Source organism: Eretmochelys imbricata, chromosome 1 (genome assembly GCF_965152235.1).
Source record: "Eretmochelys imbricata isolate rEreImb1 chromosome 1, rEreImb1.hap1, whole genome shotgun sequence".
In the NCBI taxonomy this organism is placed as follows: Eukaryota; Metazoa; Chordata; order Testudines; family Cheloniidae; genus Eretmochelys; species Eretmochelys imbricata.
This window is the reverse complement of record NC_135572.1, coordinates 332,399,618-332,422,307: the sequence shown is the minus strand read 5'-3', so window position 1 is coordinate 332,422,307 and position 22,690 is coordinate 332,399,618. Positions and strand designations below refer to the sequence as shown.

The window sequence follows — 22,690 nt, the reverse complement described above, 5'->3', positions numbered from 1 at the left end:
ATGTCACACTTTTCTGGACTGTATCGGGGCTCATGGGTCACATACTTACTGACAATACCACGATGTATTATGTGAACAGACAAGGAGGTGCAAACTCCAGGATGCTCCGCCAAGAGGAAGTCAGATTGTGGCAGCTCTGCATTGAGGAGAGTATTGCTCCGATAGGCAACCACTTGCCCAGTTTTCAGAATCATCTTGCAGACCATCTCAGCAGGAATTTTTACTTGAGTCACAAGTAGTGCCTGAAGACAAGTATCCTCCACGTCATCTTTGCAGTGTGGGGCATTCTGACAATCGAGCTGTTTGCTATGAGGGACAACAGGAAATGTCACCTGTTCTGCTCTTCAGGAGGCCTCAGTCCAGGCTCCTCTGTCCAGGCTCCTCTGTCCGACGCTTTCCATCTCAGCTGATAGTCGGCTCCTGTATGCTTTTCCCCCAATCCCAGTCATCCCACAGGTCGTCGTCAAGATGAAAGAGGACTAGGCCAAGCTAATTCTCATTACCCCAGCATGTCCAAGGCAGTGTTGGTTCTCTGACTTGCTCATGATGTCAATTCAACCTCCCATACCCCTTCTTCTCCATCTCAACCTGTTCGCACCTTACGTCCCCCACTCAGCTCCCTGCATCTCATGGTGTGGCTGATTTCTGGCTTAGTGAGGAGGAAGTGCAGTGTTCGGTAGCTGTTCCAGATCATATGAAGGGTCAAATGGTCCCTTCACAGATTATCTCTAAATGGGTAACATCCTGTATCAAGACTACATATGAAATATCTTCGGCTGTCTCTCCTCGGTGACTGAGAGCTCATTCTGCGAGAGCGCAAGCAATATCGGTAGCGTTCCTTGGTGACATCTCAATATTGGACATTTGCAGGACTCCTCCATGGTCATCCATTTGCACATTTATGAACCGTGATGCCATTATCACATCTTCCAGAGTAGATGCAAGTTTTGGTAGGGCAGTCCTGCAATTCTTGTTTAAATAGACTCCGAGCCCCACCTCCTGGGATGGGTACTCCTTTGAATCACCCAAGTGGAATACACATCTGCATCTACTCAAAAAAGAAGAAAATGTTACTTAGTGTACCTGTGGTTCTCCCAGATGTGATGCAGATGTGTATTCCACAAGCCACCTTTTGTCCCCTCTGCAATGGAGTCTGGTCGTGGTGTTCAGTGTGAAGGAACTGAAGGCGGTCAAGGTAGTAGTACCATGTCATACAGCCAGGGGAGGAGCTATGAGCACGAGGTGTAAGTACCCCCAACCCCCAGCGGGTACTACACACATAAGTAGAATACATGTCTGCATCACATCTCGAAGTAGCACAGTTGCAGTAGGTAACCATTTCTTGTAAAGGGTGCATATTGAATCTGACCAGTGCTCATCACTATAGTGTCTGAGAACCTGAACGTAAAACAACTGAACAGAGTACCTCTAGATGTGTTCTGAGTGTTGCATGGTCTCTTATTAGCTTGTGGGGTTCTTTTAACCCTTTGAATGCTGTTAATTTTCAGTGTGCCAGAAAAAGATATGTTTGCAGTATCCACAGTATTAGATTTTTCTGAAAAATCTGAAGCATGTGTGTGTTTCTAGGACTATGGTTCTGATGGTTTGAAGTTGATATCTCACGAAGAAAGTATTTCATTTGGTGAGTCAGTATTGAAGTTGACATTTGATCCTGGTACAGTGGAAGATGGCTTACTCACCGTAGAGTGCAGATTGGATCACCCATTTTATGTTAAAAATAAAGGTAGGAAAACATTGTATGTGTACAGAAAAACTCTCAGGAGTTATGTAATAAACTCTTCTACGAAAGTATCTGTATATCTCATAACTAACTTCCACAGTAGTTGAACAGCCGTATTCCCCAGTCACATTATCTAAATCTGCTTGAAAGAAACATTGGAATTTAAACAATAAAGTTTGTAGAAATGTTGTATGTGTTGTCCTTTCTTGAAAGGTTTAGCAAATATGATAGCACAGAAAAGACAAAAAGAGAGAGAGAGCAAATAAAGGAGGCTACTGACGCTTCCTATATCTAAATGTGACACTTAAAGTTGGTAAAATGGTTACTTGGTTTGGTTTTCTGTTTCTTTTTTTGCTAGGATAAAAAGCTTGTAAATGAGGTAAAAATAACTATATTACATCAGTAATTACACAAGCAGAAGTTTCTGATTCTGCTCTTGGGAAGAAAGTAAATCAAAACTTTATCTGAACTAATATTTCAAATTCAGTTTTGGGAAACCCAGTTTTTCTTTTGTGCTCTCTGCCAGGTGGGATTGGCAGTGATTGATCTCTGCTAAGACATCAGCGCTAGAGCTCACTAGGCTGTTGTCTAATTTTAATTCTTAATCCTGCAGGTTGGTCGTCTTTCTATCCAAGCTTGACTGTGGTTCAGCATGGCATTCCATGCTGTGAAATGCATATTGGAGATCTGTGTCTACCTCCAGGACACCCCGATGCCATTAACTTTGATGATTCAGGTGTTTTTGATACGTTTAAAAGGTAACTTCTGGATAAAATGGCTTCATTGCTTTTCTGTGACATTTTTATGCAGAAGAAAAGTTGCATTAACCTTGTGGGCATGTAAATCTACCAGTATGTGAATTATGTTCTCCCAGGAGGGAGAGGAATTATTTATGATGGTACAAGAGGGTATAAATAGGAGAGTAAGACTTCAGGCAAAATGTCAGAAAACCTTTCTGATGGTCAAATCTGTTAGTCTGTGGCATAGTCTCACAAAAAAAGTGGTGACGGTCCCATTACTTAGGACATTTCAAACTGGACCAGATAAAGCACTAGAAAATATACTGTATGGAACAGTCCCACATTGGGTGGGGGAGTAGGATGGGCTGTATAACCTAATATTTGCCATTACAAGGTGCATTTGTTGGCTGTTGACATATGTGTCATATACAGTCCACTGTCTTTAGCCATCCGAGCAGTTCCACAGTAACCAAAGAACCAACCACTATGACATGGCTTCATTGCTCCTGGAATATGGTTCCTCCATTTTAAATGTTGTCTAATCAGATTTTTGAGGATTTTGCAGTTTGTCATTCCTTTTTGATACAGTTCAGAGAGAAGGAAGAGAGAAAATAGTTTTGATCAAACTGATTTTCCCATACTACTTTCTTCCTAAATTCCCTAGCTGATCTGGACCCCATCTTTATCCCCATTACCCCAGCAGCTTCCCTTCCAGCGGCAGATTATGGTCCAGTGATCACTTTGAACTTTCAGTTTCTATTGGAAATATTAAAGTTTTCTGTTCCATTTTTTTGGACTAAAACTGCTACTGAAAGGGCATCAGCATTCTTGGGGATGAAGGAAAAATAAAAAACTGCCTGTCCCCTGTCTGGACACTTATCAGGCCCTGTTTAGTTCTTTGGGCAGAAGGAGTAAAGCAGTGAAGAGATCATGAGGCAACAGCTGCTGGCAACAGTACAGAGAAAGTTTTAAAAGAAAAAAAAAAACCAAAACCCACACTCCAGGCCCCAGCTGGAAATAGGGAAGGAGCAGGATCATTGGGAGACAGAGAGCTTCTTTTCACATTTCTCTGTCCCTCTTTGAGCTGGCAAGCTAGGCTGTCAGCAGCTTACCATACCCTCTTCCCCCTTTTGCAGTTCTTTACTCTTCCAAGCAGATTTTGGACAATGACTATGCTCCATCCCAGAGCACTAAAGGGAAAGAAGAAATCCCCTCTGTAGACAAGCAAGTCACAGGGTATCTGATGCAACTTTGATCTTCTGTTCAGAACAGCACTTCCAGCCTGTATCTCAGACAGGAAGTACAAGCAGGTGATGGAAATGCCCAATTCAGTTTTAAAAATAAAACGATTGGGGTTTATGGATTATGCACATTTTTAAGTCAGTTTTGTGGTACAAGTTGGTATTTTAGAGTGATAATTGAATGGTACCTTTTTTCTTTTTTTAAGAGCATAGGAACACTGTATTTTAGCCATTCATGCTTTCCCCAGCTATGACCAACTAACTACAGGCGTTAGCACTTGAGTATAGTGTAGGCAGTTAAGGGTGTCCTGAAACATGGTGGAATTATGCAGTGTTGTTGTAGCCATGTTGGTCCCAGGATATTAGAGAGAAAGGTGGTTGAGGTAATATCTTTTATTGGACCAACTTCTGTTAGTGAGAGAGTCGCGCTTACACGGAGCTCTTCTTCAGGTCTGGGAAAGGCACTCGGAGCGTCACTGCTAAATACAAGGTGGAACAGATTGTTTCGCGTAAGTAGTTAACACCCTAAATGCCCCAATAGTAACTATGTGGGTGAAAGCAAACAGTCACTACACTCTCTTGAATTAACTCACATAGGAAAAGGATAAAAGACAAAAACAGCACATCCATAGGCAGCGAGTTCTATGGGCCCGTAGTGTCTGGACACCAGGAATATTCCTGGCCCACCTCCAGCAATGTTTGAAGCCGGGTGTCTCCCTCGGTCCCGCCTTCTGCCCCTGGGTGCTCCCCCGTTCCCCCAAACGCTCCCCCCCGCTTGCTCCATGTGGCTGCTGACCCCTCCCTGCGGTCCCTGGGCAGGGTGGGTCTGTGTCTACGCGCGCTGCTCCTGCTCCAAGTGCCCCTGTGGTCAACAGGAACCTGCGGGGGCAGAGCCTGATGGTAGCAGCGTGCGGAGGCCACTCACCTTGAATGGTCCCTTGAAATGTGTTAACTACTTATGCTAAACAATCTTCTCCACCTTGTACTTAGCAGTGACACTCTGAGTAACTTTCCGAGACCTGAAGAAGAGCTCTATGTAAGCTCCACTCACTCACAAAAGTTGGTCCAATAAAAGATATTACCTCACCCACCTCCTCTCTAATGGTGGAATTCTCACACTTCTGCCACTGGAGGGTGGAAGATTATCATCTCTGAATTAAAGCATGTACTGTATCAATTGAATTAAATCATGTATCTGTGTTAATTTTTCAATGAAAATTGCTATTTAAATACAAAAGTGTGCCTAAAGCGGTTGTTTGTGAAGACATTGTTTATCATGGTAGTCTCTGTGAGTAGTGTGGTTTTATATTTGCTGTTAATATAAAAAATTATAAACGCACTACAGGCTTTTTCTGGAAGGTTTATGGAGATGCTGTTTTTCATAATATTAAATATACTGAAGCATATCGTGTATAATAAAAATGTAAATGTGTAACATGTTTACATAGACTTTAGTCCTTCTTTAAGTGCAATTTTCAACACAACCTTAACTATGAAGTCACTACTGACTCTTCCATAATATATATTAAACAAAAGTATGTATATATCTTAAATACTATACTAAAGCGTCACACAGCTACTGATGGGCTTAGTTAGGGCTCAAAGTGAAGGAAAAAAGTACTCTCCCAGATTTTGTCCACAAACCAAATTCTGACCGCTTCCAACTTGAGACACCAGAATCAGATGCCACTCACAGTAAATTGTGTAGAATAGATGTTCAAAATATGTTTATCTCTGCTGGGTTCCACTGGCCTCCTCAGCTTAGTTCTTTCTCATTGGGATTTGATTAAGGCATGTATATGATGTAGGAATCTAAGTTGTCATTTAAAAACAATTGTTTCTAGATGCCATGGTTGTAAATGAAACCTTGAAAAGGTGACCTGATGCAGTGATCTTTGCCTGAGTCTCCTGACAGCCTCTGGCAGAAGGAGCCACTAAAGTCAGGGTGGAAGATGCCCGTCCCCACATACACTGCCAGAGCAGACGTGGCCCTAATTACTGTCTGGTGAGCTTTGGTGGCCTGTTGGTTTCTGCAGGATTGGCTCTCACTGGTGGGGCTCAGATGCCCTCTGGACTCCACTTTTCCTCTCTGGCGTTTGAGCTCTGAATCTCTTTATGGGTGAAGAAGTGGTTGTACTCTCCCAAGTGCTATTTAGTCAGGGTCCTCAAATGAATTATCACTACTAGCAACCATCACACACCAGGCCTTGAGTTCAATCACCTGCCTTGAGCTGTAACAGAGACAAAAGCAGAATGTGGACTAAGGTCCAAAGCAGAAATAAAAGAACGTTATTCCAAAAGGAGGTGAAATGAGACCAGAACTACAACCGGCATACAAGGGGAGAGTCAGTAGTAAACAACAGCAGATCTTGGACAGTTGCATCCCACCACCACATTGTGGTGCATCTACCAAAGTTGTTGACTAATCTCTGTACCAAGTCCAGACTAAGTACATTATAGCTGGATGTACGTATGTTTTGGGTGAAGCACAAGAACTCTAAAAATGAACAGTAGAACAATTAATTAGGGATTGTTCAGGAATCAACATAGATTTAAAAAGTAGGACATGTAAATTTCATTCTAATTGATTTACTTTCTAATCAAGTGATGTATCTTTTCTTTCTAGTTATGATTTTACACCAATGGATTCTTCTGCGGTTTATGTATTAAGCAGCATGGCTCGTCAGCGTCGCGCTTCTTTATCTTGTGGAGGATCGGGCAGTCAAGACTTTGAGAGATCAGAATGCAGTAAAAACTGTGTGCCTGATGGATCATCACAGCTTTCCTCCAGTTCTTTGTGTAGTAAAGCTGGCAAAAGCCACAGCTCAGGGACTGCAAGTACTATGAGTGCCACTTCTCCTAACAAATGCAAAAGACCAATGAATGCCTTCATGCTTTTTGCCAAAAAGTACAGAGTCGAATATACTCAGATGTATCCAGGGAAAGATAACAGGTAACGGTACTCAACTTCTTAGTTTTGACCATATAATTGATCTAGCAAAGTTTGCAAGTCCCATTTTTAAACTTATAACAAATTAAGTTTTGCAAGTGAAATAAAATGTGTATGTATTGTTCTAAGAAACAACACTGCTCACAGAAGGCCAAACTTAAGCAGAGGCTTCAGACCTCAGTGAACTTGACAACCAGTGTCAGGGGAGAAACTGGTTTAATATCTACTTACTCTTATTGTAGCTTTATGTAGACCTTATCCTGCCCTCAGAAGCATTTGAGCAATGTTTGTGTGTGTGCAGTGCACACATATTCGTACGTTTTGGTAAGATTCGTTCAGGGAAAGAAATACTGTGTTTCCTGTGTTACAGCAGGGAAAGGAGATTTTTATATCTTGCCTCCCAACCTCTGATTGTGTCTTGACATAAGATTGTAAGCTCTTTGGGGCAAGGAGTGTTTGTCTTTTTGCCTCTGTCTATACTTCACCTAGAACAATGGGGCCCTGATCCTTGATTAGGGTTTCTAAGTGGTGTTGTATTCCAAGCAATAATGATTTAACTGTTCCTATGTCATTCTTTTGCTTGCACAACAAAGCTTGAAAAATCCAGTTACCTAGTTACCAGTGGTGAGTAATAACTAGCTATCCCTGGCAAGAAGGGTTAAATGGGTCTATGTGTTGATGTGTATGTAAATTTTATTTTTATATATGTATACATACAAACAGTTTATATATAATGTTTAGACAAAGATATCTATTATATATAAATGTTTGTACATATTAGATACAAATAATGTTTTTATATCTATATACATACATAGGTATGTTTGTGTATATTATTTATAAAATGTTTGAGTGTTTTTATATATAAATTCTGAAAAGAAATCTTTTGCCTCTATATGAGAATAGAATAATTTCTTATAAATTACAGTACTAAACCTAGCAAAAACTAAAAGTAACAGAACTACAGAAATGTAAATTGAGAAGAATAATTGGCTGTCAGCTTATGTACAAGATGATGGTGGGAAGGCGTTCACCCAGAGTTAAGAAATTAAACCCTGCAGCACGAATAACCCAACCCTTAAATCCGTCTGCTCCACCGTATCATAGAGTTCTATAATGGGTATAATGCACTTCAGTGGTGCATCTTTGCAAATGTGTGTGTCTTCAGATTCACTAAAATTATCACTGAGAAATCAAAGCAGCCAATTAGAAAAACATATAATACAATTTCATTTCAAATACTGATTTTCAAACGGAGCAAGCTGGAGCTGCAGTTGGGTGAATTCCAAGGAAGTTTTAATATTTCCGTTTGTAGATTTAGGCTGAGAAAAATAACTGAAGATTAACAAGTAACTGACATTCTGGAATGAAACAGTTAGGGCCTTAGTAGGAAATGACGTGCATGGGAACATATACATGCTTTTGTCTTAAAAAAATAAAACCAAAAAACATAGTGCTGCATCAGTCACTAGCTTTACGTTTATCGATTCTACAAACTTGTGACCAGCAAAACAGCCTTTTAGGCATAGTAGTGGAGTATTCACAAATTTGGATATACAGAGTCAATCATATTTATTCAATTGTATACAACTTACCAAATTACTAAGAAAATTTTACAGTGGATGGTGTATGTTTAATTACAGCATAATCAAATCATTAATTTGTAAACTCAGGTTCTGACCTTCCATTGCAATAACAGCTATACCATTTTTGTTTTTGTTCAAGTTTTGCTTACACATATTAAAGAGCATACATGAACTGGCATTCCCACCTGGGTTATGTTTTTGGGGGTGGGGAAGGGGAACACAGTGTATCCAGCCCATCAAAGGTTAGATTCATCAAGGTTAGGCACTGGGATACTCAGTGTCTCAGCATCTAATTTTTAGGCACTTAGAAAATCAGTGAGATTCACAAAGCTTGAGTTAGGTGCTGAGGCTTTCTATAGAATGAATGGAGGAAACTAGCTGCCTTAAATAGGATTCACAAAAGCCAGTGCACTAGTTGGCTCCCTGCCCAACATAGCCAATAAAAGAGAAGTGTTTCTGCCTGACTTCAAGCTGGAGGGAAGTGCCTCCCTCTGCTTGGAAGTCTCAGTTGCAAAGCCTTTATTGGAGTTAGGCACCTATGCTCTTTTTGAAGGCTGTCACAGGGGAAGCAGGGAGGAGCTCTCCCATAACTTGTTGACCAGGGGTCAGGGTTATTAAAGAGTCATGGGATCAGAAGGATTAAAAGCTGGGTCTCCCACATCTTGGGTGGTTGCTCTAACCAACAGGCTAGAGAGTCATTCTTACGCATTTGTGTGCGCTCTCTGGCACAATGACACTTTAATTAGTTAATCTAACAATGGAAAACCTTCAACAGGAGAAATTGAGGGAGGCCAGCATCCAAATATCCCATAGTCCAGGGGTTAGGTCACTCATCTGACAAGTGGCAGATACCTGTTCAAATCCCTTCTCTCCCTCAGATGATGGGGATTTGAAATATGGTTTCCCGGATCAGTACCCTAACCGCTGTGCTAAAAGTTATGAGGGAGCTCCTCTGCCTCCCACTCCACAGTTGCATTAGGCCAAGGACCATGCATCAGCCACTGGTTCATGGATCAACTGGAAGTAGGGTCTAGCTGCCTAAAGTGAGGCAACAGTGCACATGCTCAGAGGCAGAAACAGCCAACTTTTACTGCAAAAACTTACGTGCCACATATGATTAGTTCATACAAGGTTAGGCCGCAGCTGAGCCGTGGGTTTTGTGAATATGTATGGTGCCTGATCTTCGGAATGTAGGCACCCAAAGGGGCACTTAGACACCTGAGTCCCTTTGTGCCTCTAGCCCCAGGCTAATAAAATAGTGAACTGTGAAAACCTATGTATATAGGTCAACATCCATTTCATTCTGAGGCTTGAGCAGAAAGCTCCTGATCCAAACCAGATTTAAGATGATGCTTTGTGTTTCAGACCTCAGTAAGCTTGACAGCCGTCCTGGGTTCATTGCCATGTATCCATAAGTGGACTTTATCCTGTATGCAAAAATATTTAAGTAATTTTTGAGTGACATGTAAGTTTTGAAAGTGGAACACATCTGAAATACAGCCCCACATCTTTAGTATAATTGATGGAAACCGATACCTAGGCTCAGACAACTTTAAATGTGTAGCAGAAGCAAATTTAATGGCTTGTTTAGTGCAGACTTTACAGGGGCTAGATCCCAAATTTTGAGCTTAATAATTTCTTCCTCCTCTTAATTCACCGTAAGTAACCATACTTGTTTGGTTACATAATCAGATGCCTTACTAGCACTTCAGAAGGACAGCAGTTACTTTCTGAGGCACTCTAAAGCCATGAGTGAAAGAACACAGGTTGTGGGGAAGGGCAGTCTAGTGAGGGGTGTAACTGGACAGGTTTTTGCCTGAGTTAGTGCTTTCAGGAGAAGAAATTTAGAAGAGGCCTAAAAGGTCGTGGAACTTAACTAGCCAGACTTTTCATCAGTTTCATTGGTACTGGTTGGTGAGCAGCCATGCTCCATTTCTTCTGGTACATGAAGCTCTTACTTTTACACCAGATTGCTGAAGCTCAAATCCATATAGTTTCAATACCTGTATGCACAGCTTTGTGTCTTGGAGGTATCAAGTGTCTTGGTCTGCCCCGTACACATTTAGAAAAACTATTTAGGAAGGTTTAACAAGTTCATAACTCCTTGTCCTGTAACTGCCAGAGACAAAACAATAGTCATTATACCAGTAACCTTTGGTTTAGAGAAATGTGGTAAAGTACTAGAATCAGAAATGTAGAGGTGGCAGGCCCCCCCCCCCCACTCCCCAGAGGTCATCTACGCTATCCCACCTCCCCCCGCCACAATGCTAAGGGTGGACCAAGTATACTTAGATCAAAGCTGTAAGCAAGTAATGTAATCATCTAATGTTGAATATTAATATTCAGTAGTCCATGCCTGGGTTGTTAAATATGCGTAAGCAGCAATTTCATCCAGTGTAATAAAATGACTAGTGTCAGGCTGCTCACCTATGCACATTTTCATGCCTTCGCAGTGTAAATGGAAGGTCTGAACCCCCTTTCCCACTGGCTAATAGCTAGACCTGTATTTAATGACAAGGTCACTATTGGTAAAATAATTTTCCAGCTTCAGCAGCAGGAGAGGGCAGTATTTGAAACAGGAAATAACTTTTTTTTTTTTTAAACTGTGGTTTAGTTCCTTGAACTCTGTCTGGCTGAGGCGTGTATAATAACTGGTTCAGCGAGCTCAATTTGCCCTAATTAAAGTGAGCGTGTGTAGCATGCTTCCCATACATTGGGGAAAATATAGATCTTCAGTATCTATTGTTGGAAGCCCAGTAGCTTAAGGTGACACCCTTTAACAGATGCTTCACTTAGCTGAGTCACTGTCCTCGCTCCATAGCACTTGATGATGTACCAGTACTAAATGGTAACTGTCTGAGAGGGGAAGCTTCTGGTGCAGTTGGACAATTTCTTGAGACAGAATGTTTCATAAATACCTCTTAACTAAACTAGTGCATGTACCTGTAGAACTAGCCATGCTAGCTTAACTCAGAAACATGAACCCTGTCACTGAAAGACACAAATTGACCTACCTGTGTGGATTTACCAGAGACAGACTAATGTGTGAGCCTTTGGTCTCAGGAGTCTTCAGAGCATCTGACAGTACAGGCTTAGTGATTAGTAGAGACTAAATTGAGCTTCCATATTGCTCCCTGGGTGCTGTGTAACCCATAGGATTCTGGCTGTGGTAGAACTTTTCAGAATTAGTTTGTCTCCTTGTTGGTGTGGAGCAGAATGAACTACCTCTGAACAGACATATGTGAAACTACCCAGAAGGGCTTGATGTTGCTGTGCTTTACCTGATTCTATTAGGGAGTCTGTAAACTGCATAGATTCCTGTGAGCTTTTTTACTGATACTGTGTGTATCATTGATAATTTGACGGGGAATATCACTTATCCAGTGTTTTCATGAATCACTAATAAAACATACTCTGTAATTTAGAGGATTTATTAAAATGGTGGGGCTGTGAATTGTATTTTATATTAACATCTAATCACCATCATTTTGGAGACAGTTACGCAATATGGCACAATGAAGGGAGATATTGTCCAGTAGGCATAGGGCCTATTAAGTGTAAGGTAGAGAAGTTGGTTTTTTTTTCCTTCACATTAAGCTTTAGGAAATAATCAAGGAGCAAGTCATAACAAATGGTCCCTTACTGCTGTCCTAGAACTTGGTCAAGAGCCCAACTGTCTGAGCTACCCCTCCCCCAACCCAAAGGCTAATAGTGGGGAACTCTGAACACATCTACCCAGAAGGTCAGCCCATTTACCACAGGGAAGCCCATTCTAGTGAGTTTTCATTAAACAAAATCTTTTGTTTGGTTGCAGTCATAGCAAAATCACTGTGCTAAAATGAGGTGAAAGAACAATTTTGTAAATATTGTGTGGTTGTACATGAAGGGTGATAGCCTGCACGGTGACCAATCAGACTCTTAACTTTCCCACTTTGTTACATTACAGTACGTGATGTTCAAACTTACTTTTAAATGTCAAAATATGCCCTTCTTTTTAACAGTAGCTGGGGTCTTCCCTGTGACTATTCAAAGAGGCATAGGACAGTCAGAAACATGCTCACACATTGCAAAGAGGAAATTGTTGTTCTTGTGTGCTTTCACATCTAACACTTTCTTTCTGATGATAGCCTTTTACAAGAGACAAGAAATGTTGTGGGATTTATAAGAAATTCCTGCCTTGACCATTCTGTAAACATTTATTTTGCAGAGCCATAAGTGTGATACTTGGTGACAGGTGGAAGAAAATGAAAAATGAAGAAAGACGGATGTACACGCTAGAAGCCAAGGCTTTGGCTGAAGAACAAAAACGTTTAAATCCTGACTGTTGGAAACGGAAACGAACAAATTCAGTATGTTTTGTCAAACAGTGCTCAACTGCATTATATAGTTTACAAATAAGTTCACACAATCCCATGTTTTTCTTTTTCTGCAGTGCATAGTATAGTAGACCTCATGCTCTCCTTTGTTGCACTAGCCCGCACTTTCCTTTTGTTACTCTATAGCCTTTAACCTGCTGTTGCAGAGTTGCTGTCACAGCCTGTTCTGACTGGATGACATAGGGCAATTGGCCTGTTTCAAAGCTGATGACACTGACTATGTATTGGGTGGAAGACATCCACTCTCATGTTACTCCTTTAAAAAAAAAAACACATGAATTCCACTGGTCTGAAAAGTGAGAAGTTTTTTCCAAAGAGTATGGAGTCTGCAAGGACTTCGACTTCGAGTGTGAATGGGACAGCTTTCTCAGGAGCACATGCAGGTGTTGCTTTAGGGCTTAGCCAGAAATGCTGCAAGAGCATGGTTGCTTCTCCACTTACTACTGTACCTAGAGCCTGCAGTCCCTGGGCTGCACAAAGCACCACCAAATCCCAGATGGCATCACCAGGCTGACTACTTGTATCTTTCTATGCGATTTATCATTCTCGCATCTACAACAGCAGAATTAAAATCAGAAATTGTGTAATAAAGCAACAAAACTTCATGTAATTCTGTTAAAGCTTGCAGTAATCCATTATGGTTTAACTAAAGACTTCTATTTAGTAACTAGAAAAGGAGTACTTGTGGCACCTTAGAGACTAACCGATTTATTTGAGCATAAGCTTTTGTGAGCTACATGCATCCGATGCAGTGAGCTGTAGCTCACGAAAGCTTATGCTCAAATAAATTGGTTAGTCTCTAAGGTGCCACAAGTCCTTTTCTATTTGCGAATACAGACTAACATGGCTGCTACTCTGAAACCTATTTAGTAACTGTATTTGTCTCAATAATGCGGTCTTGGAATCACAATGTGAGATCGCCTGTGCCATTCTCGACTTGGGCTGGTAAGAGAGATCAGTGTACATAGTGCTGGTCACGAGGACCAAATTAAACTCAGCTGCTCCTCCGTATTTGAATTGAAGTAAATGGATTGTGTGCATGGAACTGTGAGCAACTTTTCAGTCAGTCTTGGGTTGGCCTCAGCAAGGGGGAGAACTTGAACACACCCCTACGTATTTAGATTTTCCCTTTTAATGCTTTTTGCGTGTGTAGATACAATGGTGATAGACATAGAAATACCTAGGATGAACTACCCCCATGACAAAGCAGCAGTAGCTAGTGATTTGTGTCAATTGTTACACCTTGCTGGAGGTTCAGAGAGCAAAACAAGCTGATTCAAGAAACTCTCCAAATAACTATTTGGCTTCACTTCTTAGTCTAGGGACAGAGTTAATTGTTAGCTCATTTTGCAACTACCCAAGTGTCAGCATGTTATTTTTTGCATGCATCTTGATCAGCAAATGCAAGTACTTCTCTACATTCTGTAAATAAATCCTTTTCACATCTCATACTACTTCTGCATCTGTATTTCTCTTTGATTTGTAATTGCTAACGTGGTTTCTCTTTTGTTACTGTTTTTACAGGGCTCACAACAACATTAAATCAGAATTTTACTGTTAACTATATTTACAAAACGGCTGACACTTGATGGAGAGATTTATGAAGATCAAGGTCTTACCATTTGTTGTGAATTTGTGAGACCACAAAATGCTGGCATTATCAAGTCAGAAAATGATTTAACATGAGTGAGGATTTGCTTTTTACAATAGAGCATTCAGTAACCTAAAACTATCAACATTTTAAACCAAATTGCCTTATTTTTCTTCCAAACTTCATATATGTCTATCAGGTAATATAGGCTTGAAAAATGGATATCCTGTGGTGCTAAGTAAATTAGGAAAAAGAAGAGGAGGTGTGTATAAATGTGTTTTTTTTAAATGTACAAAAAGGGGAATTTTAAAATATGTAACAGCTGTTTATACATTGATTTCTATTGCTGATTAATATGTATTGCACAAGCCATATAATTATGATTCTGGGAGCTGGGATTTCCTGAAATGGCAAAAAGCATTAGTACCAACCTGTGAACTCCCAGTCTGCCCCATGCCAACAAGCTACCAGATTGTGGTAAGTGGACAGTGTAGTGTACCCTAGCAAGAGAGTTGCCTAGTGGGGTGCCACATGTAAAATTTATATCCATGGTGTGATGTTTTTGCACCAGCTGACAATACTGTGAGCTATTATTTCCAATGGAAATAATGGCTTGGGTCAGGATGAAATGAATTAATAGCATTGCATTATCTCAAGAAAATATTGCAAACGATAATTGTCACCATTGTACTTCTAACTTTGTGTTTTGTCTCCTCTGCCACATATTCTATGATTATATTTTATTTTGCCATAATATATGTTTATGGTGGGGGCAAACTTTGCACTTACGTAGGTGCAACACTTGCACTTTACTTTTTTCCTCCAACTGTCTAAAATCAGACCAGATACATTAGAATTACAGCTGCCTTTGCTGTAAACTTTTACAATCATGGCTTTTCATGTTACTAAACACGCAGTGTGTTTCTTTTTTAAGAATCACAACTGTAAATTAATTGTTTATGACATGTCTACAGGATGTTGCCCCTAAGATTTTTGCACACTATATTCTTGTATATTATTTCAAATAAATTTGTAAAACTTCTTGGTGGTGGTTTCTTTAATATATAAACTAAAGAAGACTAGTCATTAAGTCAGGTGAGCAGAAATACACATTTTAACGACTGCAAATCTGTATAAAGCCTTGTGTAGTTTCATAAAGAACCAAATGTGTAGAATATTTTTACTGCACACATCTTGTAAGTATGTTTGATGCTTTGTAATAAGGAAGCCACTTATTGAATTTTAAATATTGAATTCAAGATCAAAAGATAGTAGATGCTCTTTATTACACTTGTAGCAAAAAGATTCAAAGTCAACTTCAAAGCACTAATGATGGTGCAAAGAATCAAATCTACTTTATTTTGTAAATTAAAATGTTTTTTGTGATAAATAGTGCTTTTTACATGGAATGTTAGACATAAACTGATCTAACTCTACTGAAGTTTAGACCCTTTCATTCTAACATTATAAAAAAAGCTACCTTTCTGCATACCACTAATATTTAATCACGCTCTTTTTTGTGCCATATTTACAGGAAAGTAGCTAAATGCGTAGGTATTAGAATTCATTTTCTGAAGCATACAGAACATTTGAGAAAGTCCTAATTTTTGGTTTTTAACTTTTAAATTCAGAAAGGATATTAGAAAATATTAGGCAAATATTCTCTGAGAATCATTTTGTGTGAAATTATATTATTCCATTACAATAAAACATGTCCTACTGTTTAGACAAAGTTGAGGAATACAGAGTACAAAAAGAAGATGTTAGAACCTTTATTAGACAGGGCTTTTTCTAATAGCACTTTTGAAAATAATTATTTATATTAACCCTATAAGCATTCATCTGTCAGTGCCCAATTAACAATATAGAATTTGAGTAGCATGGGGGTTGGATGGTGTTACTGAAGTGTAGACATTGCTTTCTTCAGCAGCTGAACCATGATGGGATAGACTGGTGCGAACTCCTTTCCTTCTCTAGTTCTTACCGACTGAACATAAGCTTCCAGTGCACCTCTAAGTTAAAAAAAAAAAAAAAAAAAAATTAGAGGATCATTTTTCTTGTAAAGAACTTAGATTAATTAGTCTATTAGAAAACAATTATTTGTGCAGTTTGACCAGAGGTGGGCAAACTATGCCCCGTAGGACCATCCTGCCCAGCCCTTGAGCTCCCAGCTGGAGAGGCTAGCCCCTCCTCTGCCATCCCCTCTCCCCCGCAGCCTCAGCTCACCATGCTGCCAGCACTCTGGGCGGTGGGGCTCGAGCTGCCAGCCTGCCCCGGTGCTCTAGACTGCGCAGTGGCGTGGCTGGCTCCGGCCAGGCAGCACGGTAAGGGGGCGGGGAGGTTGGATAAGGGGCAGGGCTCCCGGGGGCAGTCAGGGGACAGGGAATGGGGGTTTGGATAGGCATGGGAGTCCTGTCAGGGGTCAGCAGTGTGGATAGGGGACGGGGGGTTCCGGGAGGGCGGTCAGAGGACAAGCAGCAGGGCGGTTGGATGGGTCAGAGGTTCTGAGGGGGGCAGTCAGGTGGGAGGGGACAGGGGGGAGGGCACAGCCTTCCCTAACTGGCCCTCCATACAGTTGTGGAACTCCAATGGGGCCCTCAGGGCAAAAGGTTTGCCCACCCCTGAGCTAGATAGCAGGATCCAGAGTAGATTTGCAAGCTAGAACTAAGCATAGTAAAAAAGGTACTTGACTGCCTAAACACTGAACAATCTCCTCTGCTCTCTCGCTCAAGCAATGTTTTCCCAAACTGTTGGAAACTAAGCCCCTCCCCTCTCAAAAATCAGGAAATTAGTCACAACCAATCCTCCAGTACTGTGTGATAGTAGACATTTTCATTTATGTATCTTCACAGTCTCATCCTCCCACACCCATTTTATGAAGATCTACTTTGTCTCCTTTCAAAGTTAGTGGCCATTTCTGCCTCCCAGTGATTGCCTCCAGCTATCTGTCAACTCAGGCAGGCACGAAGTGAATGTGTTTTTCACAACCAGAACAGTTAACTTTTTCTTTTTCATGAAAGACTCTAGAAAAAAATCGAGAGGGCTGTAGGTGGCTCCTCTCTGCTCCACCTTTTGGGAAATACTGCTCTTACTGATCAGAATAACACATTTTCACCTGTATGTGTGCATTTCTACTGGATTCTTCTTATACAGCAGTCATGCATGTTGCCAGGGTAAGTGTATAGATTAAGGTCAGAAGAGACCATTATGATTTATGTAGTCTGACCTGACTAACACAAGCCATAGTTATCACCCAATAATGTGGTTGAATTAGAGCATCTCTGATGACAGAATTGGGTCCTGTGTGCTTGAGTTATCAAAGGCGATTTATTATTATGAAATGGCATCCCCTAGTTTTTAAAATAAAATAGATTTTGATTTTTACTGTTAAACAAGAAAATTAACACTACTTAGTTAAGAATTTACCAGTAATTCAACTTACTGTCAGACTCCTCCTTTTCTATTCCCCAAGAGAGACAGATGGCACAATACTGCCAACTATCCTCTAGCAATAAAGTTGAGAATTTCCCTCTAAGCTCCAGTCTGATCTTCCCTTTCCGTTAGACTTTACCATAGCAAAAAGGTAGAAAAACTTAGAAAAATAACTAGCAGTCCCCTTCCTCAGAGGGTGGATTAGGGAAGAGGACATGACAAACAGTTACTAGTAAATAATTTTCCCTTGTTATACGTTTCTTTTCTCTGATTTAGTAGGAATAAACTCCAGGCCAGTTGGTTACAGCATGAACACTTTACTTGATAGTGCTACTAGCAAAATTCTGTCCAAAGGCAGGTGGAGCAGTCAGCAGGTCAAGCTTTATGAATGCGTGCTTGGCTGCCTTATTTCAGAAGCAAATGGCTTTGCCCTCATTGCCCAAGAAATACAACTGCCTCGGGATGAGGAAGGCTGGCCTGTTTGTAAACTAGGCAACAACGTCCTTTATTCATCTCTTGGAGGATAGGCTTAGCAGCTGTATTTTCTTTATAGCATCCCTCAAAACAAATAATTAGAATAACAAAATTTTTTTAGAATGCACTTAATACCCAAGGAATACAGCTTTCTATTCTGAAACAGCTGGGGCAGGGCAAGAGGCTGAGAGAAAAATAGGCTCACTGATAATGGAATTGCTTGTTCACTTGTAATAAAGTCTAGAAGATAGAACTACTATTTGTCAGGGAGGAGGGAGAGAAGCTCCGAGGAGGATGGGGAAATGTAGTTCCTCAAGCCTCATAGCCGAAGTCACTACACTCATAGCATCCTTTAGGGTGATCCATTTTAGAGGGAACTTGTCTAAAGGCTCAAAGGGAGAGGAATCTTATTGAACAAGAGGGAAATCCTACTGAGGACTAAAATGGGCTATAATGGTTTCACAGCCCACTTTTAGTGTCGCTGATCGTGATGTTGAGGGCGTAGAAGGCTTCACATCCTATAAGTACTGACCTGGGATGTCAATTAATTGTAGGAACTCACGCGATTAACTCAAAAAAATTAATCGCAACTTTAAAAATTAATCACACTGTTAAACAATAGAATACCAATTTAAATTTATTATATATATCGATTGCAATTACAACTGTACAGATACAAAGTGTACAGTGCTCACTTTATATTATTTTTTATTACAAATATTTGCACTGTAAAAATGATAAAGGAAATAGTATCTTTCAATTCACCTCATACAAGTACTGGAGTACCAATCTCTTTATCATGCAAATGCAACTTACAAATGTAGGGTTTTTTGTTACATAACTGCACTCAAAACCAAAACAATGTAAAACTTTAGAGCCCTACAAATCCACTCAGTCCTACTTCTCATTCAGCCAATCACTAAGACAAACAAGTTTGTTTACATTTCCAGGAGATAACGCTGCCTGCTTCTTACTTAAAATGTCACCTGAAAGTGAGAACAGGCATTTGCATGGCACTGGTGTTGCAAGTTATTTACGTGCCAGATGCGCTAAAGATTCATATGCCGCTTCATGCGTCGTTGGCCATCGTTGGCCAACTTTAATTAAATTTGTGACTGAACTCTAGGGGGAGAATTGTATGTCTCCTGCTCTGTTTTACCCGCATTCTGCCATATATTTCATGTAATAGCAGTCTCAGATGATGATCCAGCACATGTTCATTCTAAGAACACTTTCACTGCAAATTTGATAAAATGCAAAGACAATACCAATGTGAAATTTCTAAAGATAGCCACAGCACTCGACCCAAGATTCAAGAATCTGAAGTGCCTTCCAAAATCTGAGAGGAATGAGGTGTGGAGCATGCTTTCTGATGTCTTAAAAGAGCAACGCTCTGATGCGGAAACTATAGAACCCAAACCACCAAAAAAGAAAATCATCTTGCTGGTGGCATCTGACTCAGATGACGAAAATGAACATGTATCGGTCCTCATTGATTTGGATCGTTATCGAGCAGGACCCGTCATCAGCATGGACGCATGTCCCCTGGTATGGTGGTTGAAGCATCAAGGGCATATGACTTGTTAGTACATCTGGCATGTAAATATCTTGCGACGCCGGCTACAACAGTGTCATGCAAACGTCTGTTCTCACTTTCAGGTGACCTTATAAACAAGAAGTGGGCAGCATTATCTCCAGCAAATTGCAACCAAACTTATTTGTCTGAGCAACTGGCTGAATAAGAAGTAGGACTGAGTGGACTTGTAGGCTCTAAAGTTTTACATTGTTTTATTTTTGAATGCAGGTGGCTTTTTTTGTACATAATTCTACATTTGTAAGTTCAACTTTCATGATAAAGAGATTGCACTACAGTAGTTGAATTAGGTGAATTGAAAAATACTATTTCTTTTGTTTTTCACAGTGCAAATATTTGTAATCAAAATATAAAGTGAGCACTACCCTTTGTATTTTACATGGTAATTGAAATCAATATATTTGAAAACGTAGAAAACATTAAAAACATTTAAATTAATGGTATTCTATTGTTTAACTGCAAGATTAATCATGCAATAAATCACTATTAATTTTTTAAATCACATGATGAATTGCGATTAATTTTTTTAATCGCTTGACGGCCCTAGTACTGACATTTCTGAAAGTAGAGGGCTCTTTAACTGAGCAAAGGCATAATGTGATCCAATAGTTGGAAGCTGAAGTGACACATTCAGGGTAGAAATAAAACGATGAAGGCAATTAACCATTGGAACAAATTATCCAGGGATGTGGTAGATTCTCCATCCTTTGACATATTTCAATCAAAAGAGGATGTCTTTCTAAAAGAGATGCTCTAAATTAATCAGAAGTCAAGGACTGGATGCAGGAATTGCTTGGTGAAATTCTACAACCTGGTTATGCAGGAGGTCAGACTAGATAATCATATTAAAGCCCTTCTAGCTTTAAATTCTATTGGTACAGAGAAAGTAAATAAGGAAGTGTTATTTACTCCTCCTCATAACACAAGAGCTAGGGGTCACCAAATGAAATTAATAGGCAGCAGGTTTAAAACAAACAAAAGGAAGTATTCCTTCACACAACGCACAGTCAATCTGTAGAACTGTTTGCCGGAGGATGTTGTGAAGGCCAAAAGTATAACTGGGTTCAAAAAAGAACTAGATAAGTTCACGGAGGATAGGTCCATTAATGACTAGTAGCCAGCGTGGGCCGGAATTGTGTCCCTAGCCTCTGTTTGCCAGAAGCTGAGAATGGGCGACAGGGGATGGATCACTTTATGATTACCTGTTCTGTTCATTCCCCCTGGGGCACCTGGCATTGGCCACTGTCGGAAGACAGGATATGGGGCTAGATGGACCTTTGGTGTGACCCAGTCTGGCCGTTCTTATGTAATCTAACCAGGTAGATGACAAACTCTGCAGAGATGCTCTCCACTAAGAGTTGAACATGTGAGTTGAGTCAGAACTTTGCACGTACATGGAATGTGAAAATCAATGTATATATAAAAGCATTGTTATGTGAATCATTATATGAGTTACATGTATAACACATAGCAACTTGCAATACCAGGGTGCCTGAACTGGCATGAGCAGTGAGCATATAAGCAACTACAGTAATACAGTGTAACACTGAAATTGTCTTGTGTGGTATGATGTGATGGAAAATACACTAATGCATTCACTGCTATTTACACAGTATGAACTTGAGGCAAGGTTGAAAGTGAAACACCAGTTCCTGAGAAAGGAGTTTGGAAATTTCAGGGAGACCAAGATAGAATCACCACCATGTTCATAAGAGCCAAAAACATCACCGTTGTCCTGTCCTGACTGATTTTCCTTGGAAGAAATGTTCGTAACTGGGAGCTGAAAAATTATAGAGTTTAACCCTCTTAGCATAACAAGACAACAGTGGGGTAGAAACTGAAGGAGCTGTTTTCATAATTAACAGATACCAAAAAGGTTTTATCCCTGGTGTTCTGAGGTGGGATCTCTTCTGCTAAAGCTCTTCCATTTTGTATAACTAATAGGGCTTGAACCTGAATCGCCCACATCCCAGGTGGGGGCGCTAACCACTTGCCTACAGTGTCATTTTTTTCCTCTGGCCCAATGTTCTTTAATGAGGCATTAGGTATTGCAACACTTAAGTCCCTTTTGTGGCTCTAGCCCTGAGTACCTTTGCCTCTCCATCTGCTAAATAGGGACAAACTATTTCCATATTTGTAGTCGTAACAAGAGGCTAAATTCATCAATGTTTGAACAGTGCTTTGGAAACTTATAAGGTGCTATAGATGTTGTACATGAATTTTCTCTGAGCTAGCAGAAAGGATGGATCACAAAAGCAGCTGTGTCATATTCACCACCTCCCTAGGAAAGGTTGGATTCTGTTCTGTTGGACTCTGGCCTGAATGGAAAGGAAGGCTAAATCCAACTATGGCTTGTGTAACAAATGCAATGAGAATAGCAACTCTACTGGAGTCACAAAAACTAATTCAAAGAAATATTCCTTAGATAATAATTGCATCAGTGACAGCTGATATAGAAGAAGGGAACCACTGTTTTCAAACCTCACATTCATAAACTGAGAATACAGGGGAGATTTAAGAGATAACAAAGACATCTGGAAAGTGCGAGATGCGATACAGTATCCTGGGGAATGAAGGCCACATTTCCTGAGCTTAGGTGCTCTCCCAAAATTACATACCTCACATGTTCCCTGAAGGAGATCGACAACTCAGAGGCTGAAGCCAACATTTTCAAATATAAAGGCCCTTAAAGTTGATGGGAGCTGCTGGATGCTTGGCATTTTTATAGATTAGGTCACTTATGTGGGTGTCTAAACGTGTTCAGAAGCCCCACTTCAGCACTCGTTGAAAATCTTTGCCTAAGGAATTCAGAAAGTCTAAATAGGAAAGCTCAGATGTGAGCTTCCTGCCAGGGAAGTTCTCCCCATCCCTACGATGCAATAGCCACCTCCACAGTCAGATGCTCCCCCAACAAGTTGGAAGCTGGGTCTCGGTGCACAGCGGGAGAAGGGTGCTTAGACAGTGG

General features: G+C 40.5%; 2 protein-coding genes across 7 annotated transcripts in view; one reads left to right on the top strand and one right to left on the bottom strand.

Annotated features, from left to right (window-relative positions):
* The window catches only part of HBP1 (HMG-box transcription factor 1), a 33,409-nt gene extending 18,142 nt beyond the window's left edge, over positions 1 to 15,267 (top strand). For all 4 annotated transcript variants that reach the window (XM_077835397.1, XM_077835415.1, XM_077835406.1 and 1 more), the window contains 5 exons: positions 1,588 to 1,744; positions 2,355 to 2,499; positions 6,349 to 6,675; positions 12,466 to 12,607; positions 14,159 to 15,267. In XM_077835397.1, coding sequence (XP_077691523.1) covers positions 1,588 to 1,744; positions 2,355 to 2,499; positions 6,349 to 6,675; positions 12,466 to 12,607; positions 14,159 to 14,176 — 789 coding nt within the window. In that variant the 3' untranslated portion in view covers positions 14,177 to 15,267. The remainder of the gene's footprint in view (positions 1 to 1,587; positions 1,745 to 2,354; positions 2,500 to 6,348; positions 6,676 to 12,465; positions 12,608 to 14,158) is intronic.
* Positions 15,268 to 15,555: 288 nt separating this feature from the next.
* The window catches only part of COG5 (component of oligomeric golgi complex 5), a 310,681-nt gene continuing 303,546 nt past the window's right edge, over positions 15,556 to 22,690 (bottom strand). For all 3 annotated transcript variants that reach the window (XM_077835367.1, XM_077835376.1, XM_077835383.1), the window contains one exon: positions 15,556 to 16,237. In XM_077835367.1, the coding sequence (XP_077691493.1) occupies positions 16,123 to 16,237 (115 nt within the window). In that variant the 3' untranslated portion in view covers positions 15,556 to 16,122. The remainder of the gene's footprint in view (positions 16,238 to 22,690) is intronic.